Source organism: Vicia villosa, unplaced genomic scaffold, assembly GCF_029867415.1.
Source record: "Vicia villosa cultivar HV-30 ecotype Madison, WI unplaced genomic scaffold, Vvil1.0 ctg.001682F_1_1, whole genome shotgun sequence".
Lineage (NCBI taxonomy): Eukaryota > Viridiplantae > Streptophyta > Magnoliopsida > Fabales > Fabaceae > Vicia > Vicia villosa.
This window is the reverse complement of record NW_026705697.1, coordinates 48,032-58,732: the sequence shown is the minus strand read 5'-3', so window position 1 is coordinate 58,732 and position 10,701 is coordinate 48,032. Positions and strand designations below refer to the sequence as shown.

Genomic DNA, 10,701 nt, shown 5'->3' with positions numbered 1-10,701 from the left:
AATAAAATAAATATAAATTAGTTACAATCAATTAAATTAATCATCATAAATATTAATTTAAATTTTTGTTTATATTTTTTAATATTCTTTAAGTATTTATTTAATTGTATATGTTATATTAAGAGTCACAAATATTCTTTAATATTCTTTATGTTATATTAAGAGTCATAAATATTTATTAATTTAAATTTCCTCCACTCTTTTCTAAACCTAACACCCATATTACTTTAAAGCGTGAATATAGTTATATTTATTTGATAAATATTTTCTACAAACATATATGGTTGTTTTATAAATAATAGAAAATAAATTAATTAATATAATTTCGTATTAATTAAAATGATTAAAATAAATATATAATAATAATATATAGTCGTACTAAGGATTGTGACTATTATATAGTTATATTAAAATTTTATTATTATATAATTATAATAAAGATTATAATTTATATAAAAATGTTTTATTTTTTTAATACAAGAAGATATAGTAATCGAAAATATTTTTTGGAATAAATATAGAGCCATATTAGTAGTATGATAATAAATAATTATATTTTAGTTATAAAATAACAAAAAGCATTAATAAAATATTTTATGATAAAAAATCTATAATAATAGTAATATAATAGAAAAAAATATTTGTTGCATTTTAAAGATAATAACAATAAATATATTATTCTAACTGTTAACAAAATTTGAATATTAACGGGAACACGAAGTTACTGATGATTTTTTTGAATATTAGCATAAACATTAAGTTACTGATAATTTTTTTGAACATTAACGAGAACAAATTTGGAATATTAACGAGAACACGAAGTTATTTATCAAAATAATGAATATTAACGGGAACAAGGAGTTACTGATGAAAATAATAAATAATAACGGGAACATGAAGTCACTGATCAAAATATTGAATATTAACGAGAACAAATTTAGAATATTAACATGAATATGCAATTAGTGATCAAAATAATGAATATTAGCGATAACATGAAGTTACTGATCAAAATATTGAATATTAACGGGAACATGAATTTACCGAATAAAACATTTGATATTAATGAGAACATGAATTACTAATCAAAATATTGAATATTAACATAAACATGAAGTTACTGATCGAAATATGGAATATTAATGAAAACATGAAGTTACTGATCAAAATATTGTATATTAACCGGAACAAGAAGTTGTTGATCAAACTATTGAATATTAACGGGAACATGTAGTTATTAATTAAAATATTCAATCTTAAGGGAAACCAATGTTAGTAAGTTAAAAGTAAATGTGAATAAGTTTATTGCATTAGACAATCGACATTGTGTTGTTTGTTCTTTATGCATGTCACATTTTGTTCTACTATTGATAAAACATTAATAATTTAAGTCATATAATTGATCTTTCCAATTTTTATTGTATATTAATAAAATAACATATAAACTTTATTTTCTTAATTACTTTTTATTTTCAATATTCAATTTTTTTAATATTAGAATTTTTATAACCTTTTCAATTTTAACCCAGATTTAATCTTTTACTAATACCTTTTCCTTTTAATTTTTTTGAATATTAACAGGAACAAATTTGAAATATTAACGGGAACACAGAGTTATTGATCAAAATAATTAATATTAACGGTAACATGGACTTACTGATTAAATAATAAATATTAACGGGAAGATGAAGTTAATGATCAAAATATTAAATATTAACGGGAACAAATTTGGAATATTAACGGGAATACGAAGTTACTGATCAGTATAATGAGTATTAGTGGGAACATTAAGTTACTGATCAAAATATTGACTATTAACGGGAACATGAAGTTACTGAATAAAATATTCAATATTAACGAGAACATGAGTTACTAATCAAAATATTGAATATTAACGGAAACATTAAGTTACTGATCGAAATATTGAATATTAAGGGTAAAATAATATTTATTAAACCTATTGAAAAGAAATTTCTATATTTTACACATTTGTTTTTAGGACATTTACTTCTGCAATAATTATATTGAACAAAATAACATTTTCGGTATCATCTTTTATTTCCCTCAATCACAATGCGCGGAAACGACAAGTACCCGTGCAAACGCATGGGTAAGACACTAGTTTATCATATAAAAAAATTGACTCTTTTCTTCCCAAAATTCGACACGTGGCTTTCTCATGGCCTAGCAAATCTTTTCTTCCAAAAACTTCATATTCTTTTTCGTTCTCCACTTCCAATTTCTCCATAACGTGGCGGTTATAGAATACCAAGGTCTTCAATAATTGTATTTCTCATAGGTATTCAATAATTGTATTTCTCATTCAACTCACGGTTTATTGAAAATGGTTTCTTTCTCATCCTTTCTCTCTTTCACTCTTTCTCTCTCTATGGATATGTTTTCTTCTTTATTTTCTTCTTCCTCTCTCTCATCTTCTCTTCTTCCTCTTCGTCTACTACAGAAAAATTTCAAATATCCCACCACCTAATAATGATGCCAACATCTCAGAAAATCGCTGATGGCCTCTAATTCATAGATGTTATGTTTTTCTATTGTTCTATCGTTGATGTAAGGTCAAATTTTTTATCATCAAATTCACGGTAATCCCCATTTTTAAATTTAAACCCTAATTGATTTCTAATTCTAATTGTTTATTTTTGTGTTTATGTTTGATTGTGTTTACTGCGTTGTTTTGAGTAAATTTGCATAGTTTATCACAGTTAATTTGATTATTATGATAATTCAATTTATGATTTTAACGTCATTTTATTTTTTGCGTTTATTTCCGGAGAAGGCTCCTTATGTTGCTACTACAGATAAGAAGGAGAGTATGAGAAGGATTTCATTGGTAAATTTTAATTATCGATCAAATTTTACTTTGAATTATGTTTTCTATTGTGATTGACTGAAGTAAATTTTTTATATTAATTCACGCTAATATATTGGCTTTCAAACCTTCGCACAAATTTATGCTCAGGTGGAACGTCTATTGCGGATGATAACAAACATGAAGTACCACCCAAAAGACCGACAAACATGAAATTTATTTATTAATTTAATAGATTACTTATACCTACATGCACTTCATTTTCCCAAAATGCACTTCATGCTAACGAAATACATTCCAAATAAAGAAATTATTCTAGATCAATGCATTGAATAAATATAATATTCTTTAGAAAAATTAATTATTTATGTATTTAATGCATTAAATACATATATTTTAGGTAAAAAATTTATCTTTTTAATCTATTAAACAATGTTCTACTTACCTTTTTAATCTCATAACCAGTGCCCTGGGGCACTCGTTAGCATTACCCTTTTTATAATGGGATGACCGGGGCACTCGTTATCATTACCCTTTTTATAATGGGATGATTTTTAATAGGCTATTCATTCCAATATAATGATAAGATTTCAACTAATATTTGCATTATTAAAATAGTTTGATATTCTATCATAATAAATTATGAAAAATTATTGACAATTGAATTCCACTAATAGCTATATTAAAACAGTTTGATATTCGTATCATAAATGGTGATTAATTTTTATTTAAGGTGGTTTTTAGTTTTGAAAAAAAATTATTTAATCTATATCTACCACTCACTGTTTTGTTTCAACGGGAAAAACAAATTTGAAGTTAATAAAAAACAAATTTGAAGTAGTATTAACTTCAAAGTAAATATTTCTTTAATAGAAATTATCATTATTTTTATAATTATTATTGATATATTGTTATGATCATAGTAAATCCTTTCAAAATCGATTTACCTAATTTAATAATTAAAAATAATGTAAGTATTAGATATCGAATAGTCCAAATATCATATTGAATAGTGCAAACATCAAATAATGTAAATTTTTATTGGACAGTTCAAACATTGTAAAAAATATTTATAAATATATTTTTTTTAATATTTATGTATAATTTATTTATATGAAAAAATATTTATCATATTAATATTTTTTATTTTATAACTTATTTTTTATTTATTTTCTAATTATTCATAAAAAAAAAGATATCTTTATAAAACAACTCATATTTTTTCCATTTTAAATTAGCTACATTTTCTCATATGTGTGGAATTAATAAATAAATTTATATTTTAAATTATAATGAATATTCATATTTATTTTATAAACTATTAAATTGTTACTTTAATTGCTTATCAAAAACATTTTAGTTCTTAAATTTGTATTTATACAATTAATAACAAATATCATTAAATATATACTCCATTTAAAAATATATTACATATATAAAATTATTATTATTTATATTATAACAATTAAATAAATTAATTAATTGAAGTATATATTTTAAAATTAATTTATTATATATCAATACATATATAATATTTTCCCAATTATCTTATTTTTATGTTTGAAATTAATATCCTACTTTTATGTTTGAAATTAATATTATTTTGGAGAAGCGATTTTCGGGGGGAACTCCGGTCAGGTTTAAAGTCCTAGCCTTCGGGTTTAGGGACCAACCGGAAGAAACAACACATTGGGTGTAGATTTTCACCTTTTGGACATGACTCGGGGGAGAGGAAGGTTAAGGAAGAAGGTGTCATCTTCTCCGTTTCCCCCCTCGACCTCAGTAACTCAAGCGGATGTAGTTACTGCTTCAACAGGGTCACAAAATGTTGGCATTGAAGAGGAATCAGAATGCTCAGAGGAAGAAATTATTTCATAAATTCTAGTGAAAAACCCTACTCTGGTTAATGTGCAGAAAGGTGAGGAAGCGGCGGAGAAACAGAAATTGTGGGTGGATGTAATCAGCGGAAACAGACTACCTACAAATGGGCTCACGATTGAATTCTCAGCTCCTAAATATGTTGAGGGAGAGTTTGAAGTAGAAATAGAAGAGGCGGATATGGAATCGGAGCTTTTGTTCGGGGATTCAGCACTGATTATGTACGCCATTGGAAAGAACCTAAGCATGAATGCTGTGAAGAATTATATGGCAAAATTCTGGAACTTTGTGCAACTCCCAGGTATATACTACCATGAAGAAGGATACTTCCTTTTAAAATTCCACTCCTTACATGATAGAGATCAGGTACAAATGAAAGGACCATACTCAATCCATGGAGCCCCGATGGTGTTGAAAGAATGGTACCCTAAGTTTGAATTCAAGAGGGATATGCTGAGGACTCTTCCCATCTGGGTGAAACTCCCAAACCTGCCACTTCACTATTGGGGGGGGGGGGCAAAAAGCCTTGGGAAGATTGGTAGTGTTTTAGGAACACCACTATGCACAGATGAATGCACAGCAAATAAGTTGCGTGTCTCCTATGCAAGAATCCTGGTTGAGATAGATGTCACCTCCAAACAAAAAGACAGCATAATTATCAGAGATAGTATAGGTAGAAAAATTGAACACCCCATAGAATACGAGTGGAAACCTAAATACTGTGAGAAATGTATGAAGGTGGGACACAACTGTGATAAAGAGAAGCTGAAAGTGGTGAAACAATGGCAACAGAAAAAGGACCCAAAACAAGACACAGGGAAGGCAGTGCTGAAGAAAAAGAAGGAAGTAACACTCGTAAATAAAGACCATCTGGAAGTAGAGGCGAAACAGGGAGATGTTCCTGAATCATCTACACAATGGAAAGAAGTCTCAAGCAAGGGAAGAAAAGGTAAGCTAACTCAGGACTCTCTACCTATTAATGATGGGGATATCTGCTTTACAAATGGGTTTGATTCACTACAATTTTGGAATGAATCGGGAGTGAACCTGGATCCTCCTATATGATTCTTTCATGGAATGTAAGGGGAATAAATAATTTGGGGAAGTGTAGAGAGGTCAATTCCCGCCTCACAAACCTGCACCCTATAATGAGCATTATATTAGAAACTCGAGTTAAGGCTAGCAAAGCTGAGAAAGTGAGGCACAAACTTGGAAATAAATGGTATTATATAGACAACTACACTAAGCATAATAATGGCAGAATCTGGATCTTGTATGATGAAGGTAGAATTCAAGTGAGGAAAGAACACTGCACAGACCAGCTTATCCACACTGGGGTGTATGACACAAATGGGAGATTTCAATATTGGTGTACTGGAATATATGTGTTGAACAAATTAATTGAGAGAAAACAATTATGGGAAGATATCATTGCCATAAAGCCTCCCCCTAGTGAGCCATGGATGCTAATGGGAGACTTTAACAACATATTGAGGGCTGAGGATAGAATTGGGGGCAGGGCTGTTACTACTTCAGAATTTGAGGATTTCAGAAACATGATGGAAACACTCGATCTTTTTGAAAAGGACAGTGTAGGGGATCAATTTACTTGGAGTAAAAAACAAGCAAATGGTATGATATACTCAAGAATTGACAGATTAATTGGGAATTTGGCTTGGCAGCAGGAAAACCTTGACAAAACTCTGCATATTATGGAACCTGGAATCTCTGATCATTCCTTACTCTGCCTTAGAGGAGCTAATCAACAGCTGCCTAAAAGAAAACAACTTAAGTTCCCTAATGTGATAACACAAACAGATGGATTATTGGAGAATGTGAGAACAAATTGGAACATACCTATGGAGGGAGGAGCCATGTATGTTGTTTGGAAAAAACTCCAAAGATTGCAACCAGTCATCAAAACATGTGCAGCCAATTTAGAGGTTTAAAACACCAAATTGCTGAGGCCAGGGAGCATTTGATAAAAGCCCAAAATGATATGCAGGGGGATAGATTTAATGCAGTGAAAGCTGTTCAGGTTAAGATATGTACTAAAAAGGTAATCCATTTGAACAATATAGAAGAGCAAATGCTTGCCCAAAGATCCAAAATTGATTGGATAAGACTGGGTGATGGGAACAATAGCTACTTCCATGCTACGCTGAGAGGAAAACACAAACAAACCTGCATTACAAGATTCCAAAGACATGATGGCTCTTTGACAACTGAACAAGCAGATCCGTTGAAGGAGGTGAGGGGTTTTTATGAAAGCCTTGTCGGCACTCCTGCAAACAATATGACTGGTACTGATATAGAAGTTCTGAGAAAAGGTGCTCAATTATCCAGGGACCAAATGGAAACTCTCACTGCCCCTGTGACTGATGAAGAGATATATAAAGGTTTGCAGAGTATCAAAGACACCACTGCCCCAGGGGGTGATGGATACAATGCAAGATTTTACAAAGCTGCATGGGGAATTATAAAAACTGATGTGTGCAAGGCTGTCAAGGAATTTTTTGAAAAGGAGAAAATGTACAAAGCTGTCAATAGTACTATAGTAACTATTATCCCCAAAAAAGTGAAGCAATCAAGATCCAAGATTTCAGACCAATATCATGTTTCTCAATGCTCTACAAGCTAATATCTAAAGTTATGGCCAGTCGGCTGAATAAAGTGATCAGTCACCTAGTGCACCAAAGCCAAACTGCATTTGTCCCAGGCAAGCATATCCAGGACAGTATTATGCTAGCTTATGAACTAGTAAGAGGCTATAACAGAAAACAAGGACCTCCCAAGTGTATGGTACAAATGGATCTTCAAAAGGCCTATGATTCCATTGATTGGAATGCTCTGGAGACCATTCTGAGAGAGATGAACTTTCCTCCCAAATTTGTAAGATGGATAATGCTGAGCATCAACACTGTGTCATATAGATACAAAGTCAATGAGGATCTGGCTGATTATCTGGTAGCTAAGAGAGGCCTCAGACAGGGAGACCCCCTCTCCCCTCTACTGTTTGTGCTTGTCATGGAGTACCTCCATAGAGTCCTGCAGAAGTTGAAGACTAATCCAGCTTTCCATTTCCACCCCAAGTGCAAAAAATTGGAAATAATCAATCTTAGCTTTGCTGATGATCTGCTCCTTTTTGCTAGGGCTGACTCTACATCTATGCAGGCCCTTATGGATGCATTCCATAGGTTTGCACTATCAACAAGTCTGACAGCTAACATGAACAAATGCAAGATTTTCTATGGTAATGTGGATATCCAAATCAAAAACCAAATCAATCGAATCACTGGTTTTCAGGAAGGTGTCCTACCTTTCATATATCTGGGAATCCCTTTGTCTAGCAAGAAAATAACCTCAGCAGAATGCTTGATCTTAGTGGAGAAATTAACTAGCAAAGTGAGACATTGGACAACTCACTTGTTGAGTTTTGCTGGCAGATTACAACTATGGATCCTATGAATGTACCAATTAAGAGCTCTTGTTCATGGATTCTTCGAGAAATTCTGAAAGAAAGAGAGAATGTGGATAGGATATCTTCCTGGCAGCATATGAATCAACAAAGGAAATTCAAGGCAAGTGTAGTGTATAAAGATCTCCAGACCCCTGTGGCAGATGTGCAATGGAAGAATCTTTATTATAAAAACCTTGCTAGGCCGAAAGCAAAGTTCATCTTGTGGGTGGCATGCCACAACCGGCTAGCCACAAAGGAGAGACTACACAGATTTGGACTTCTAAATTCTGTGTGCTGCTACTTTTGCAATGCTGTTGAGACTCTGACCCACCTAATGTTTGAGTGTGTCAAGACGCGGACTATCTGGCTTTATGTGCTGAATTGGTTGCAAATTGACCATACACCTAAAGGCTGGAATGAGGAATTGGGCTGGATGATAGATAAAAGTAAAGGAAAGGGATCCCGACTGGATGTGCTTAAGTGTGCTTTCACAGAGACAGTTTATGAAACATGGATGTATCAGAACAAACATGCTTTCAGAAACGCCATAGATAGTAAACCCATAGGACCTAAAATAGTTGATATGATTTTGTATAGATGCTGGATGAATTATAAGCTTAGACAACACATTGCTAAGCTAATGATGCCTTAGGTTCTGTTTGTTAGCTTGTTTGGCTGGATCTTAGGATCGCCTTGCGCTTCTATCTGTTTTGGTTTTGAATAAAGTATTAATCATTTCCAAAAAAAAAAATTTAACAATAAAAATAAATAAAACTAAAATCTTAATGGGTTAGGTTCGTCATTAATCAGAAGGTTGAATTTTGCTTATTCATTGAAAAGTTGAGTTAATTTTAATAAAAAAATTTAACTAATTGTTTATAATAATTATTAAAAACTATATTAATATAGTTTTTATGATATCATAATAATTTATAATAAGAATTAATTATCTACTATTTAAATAAGAATTAATTTGTTGTCTATTATTGTTGATTTTTGTGAAGGAGTGGTTAAAGTTTGAACGATATTTTATAATCTAAAAATATTCTTACATAAATAAATTATTAAATAGGAGAATTTAAAGTAGAATTGATTTTATATTTTTATATTCTTTTAATTCCAATCAAATGCGCACAAAACTTTTTTCTCAAAAATAAAATTTCATTTTTCTATTCAAATGTTTTATTATAATTATAAATAATATTTTTTTATAAATTATGTGATTTGTATAACCTTAAAATTTATGAAAATAAAAAGCAATAATTTCAAAACAAATAAGTTTATCTAAATTAAATGTTTGATTAATAAATTATAATTCAAAATAATATTTTTTTATAAATTATGTGATTCGCATAACCTTAAAATTTATGAAAATAAAAAGCAACAATTTCAAAACAAATAAATTTATCTAAATTAAATGTATGATGATACCTATCAAATTTATCATTTCCATATCATATTTTAAAAATTATCTTATTTTCACGTTTACCATCTATATTTTGTTATTAAAAAAGTAAAAAATAAAAACTATTCATTATAACATCGATGATATTTGTTTTCTATTTTAAAATATAATATATCAACTAAAACTATAAATACTATAACATATTAAGATAAAATAAATGATATTAAATTTTTTATAATAAATGGAAATGTAACAAAAATATTTTATTCATTTAATCGTATTTATGTTATAATATAATATAAATACGATTAAATGAATAAAACATTTTTGTTCATATCATATTATTAAAAATGTAACAAAAATGTTTTATTCATTTAATTGTATTTATGTTATAATATATTATTAATAATCGTATTTATGTTATTAATAGAAATTTATATAACTAAATCAATAATTATAAAAATCTTTTTCTGATACAAATGATCCTACAGTATAAATGAATTAAATGAACTTTAATATAAATACTAATAGAATGAGGCATAAAATAATACGGGTAAAATACATTAAAAATTAAAGATTGCAAAAAATAATGTATTATAAATAAAAATTGGTAAGATTATAAAGAATAGTATTGTGATCTAGAATAAATACATAAGTAATGTATGAATTAAATAGAAACAAAATTGTATGATAACATGAAGTAATCTAATTATTCTATGATCACAAAAATAAAACTAATATATAATTATTTCTTCAAACATGAAAATTATAAATCTTAAAGTTTTTTTTTTAAAAAAATTGTCTCCTAATATGAAAATATTATGCAACGGAAAAAATGAAGTTATTGATAATAAAATTAAATAATAACATAAGAAATTTTCAATTGACTCGATTATTTTTGAAAATAATGCCACAAAATGTTTGATAATAATATTATTGATTTTAAAATAATATTTATATATGAAGTTTTCTTAATTATTTTATGATCACAAAAATAAAACTAATATATAATTATTGAGTCATTCATGAAAATTATTTTACATAAAAAATTTAATAAATTTTATTTTCTCCTGATACGAAAAATTTACGCAACAGAGAAAATGAATCAAATATTTTATGCAACAAATTTAC

At 28.9% G+C, this 10,701-nt stretch overlaps 1 protein-coding gene and 1 long non-coding RNA gene across 2 annotated transcripts; both read left to right on the top strand.

Annotated features, from left to right (window-relative positions):
- The first annotated feature begins 2,269 nt into the window (after positions 1-2,269).
- Positions 2,270-3,114, top strand: LOC131636274 (uncharacterized). The gene is made up of 3 exons (XR_009294008.1): positions 2,270-2,600; positions 2,795-2,848; positions 2,978-3,114. It is a non-coding gene; the product is annotated as an uncharacterized LOC131636274 (long non-coding RNA).
- A 1,429-nt stretch (positions 3,115-4,543) lies between these two features.
- On the top strand, positions 4,544-5,770 carry LOC131636267 (uncharacterized). The gene is made up of 2 exons (XM_058906898.1): positions 4,544-4,654; positions 4,742-5,770. Exons 1-2 carry the CDS (start codon positions 4,544-4,546, stop codon positions 5,768-5,770), a joined length of 1,140 nt encoding a protein of 379 aa, XP_058762881.1.
- Positions 5,771-10,701: the final 4,931 nt, after the last annotated feature.

Bases quoted from the DNA above. Each gene is read 5' to 3' on its own strand.
- LOC131636267 (XM_058906898.1), top strand. From the start codon at position 4,544: ATGACTCGGGGGAGAGGAAGGTTAAGGAAGAAGGTGTCATCTTCTCCG. The intron at 4,655-4,741 runs GTTGGCATTGAA...GTTAATGTGCAG, and splicing joins CTTCAACAGGGTCACAAAAT to AAAGGTGAGGAAGCGGCGGA.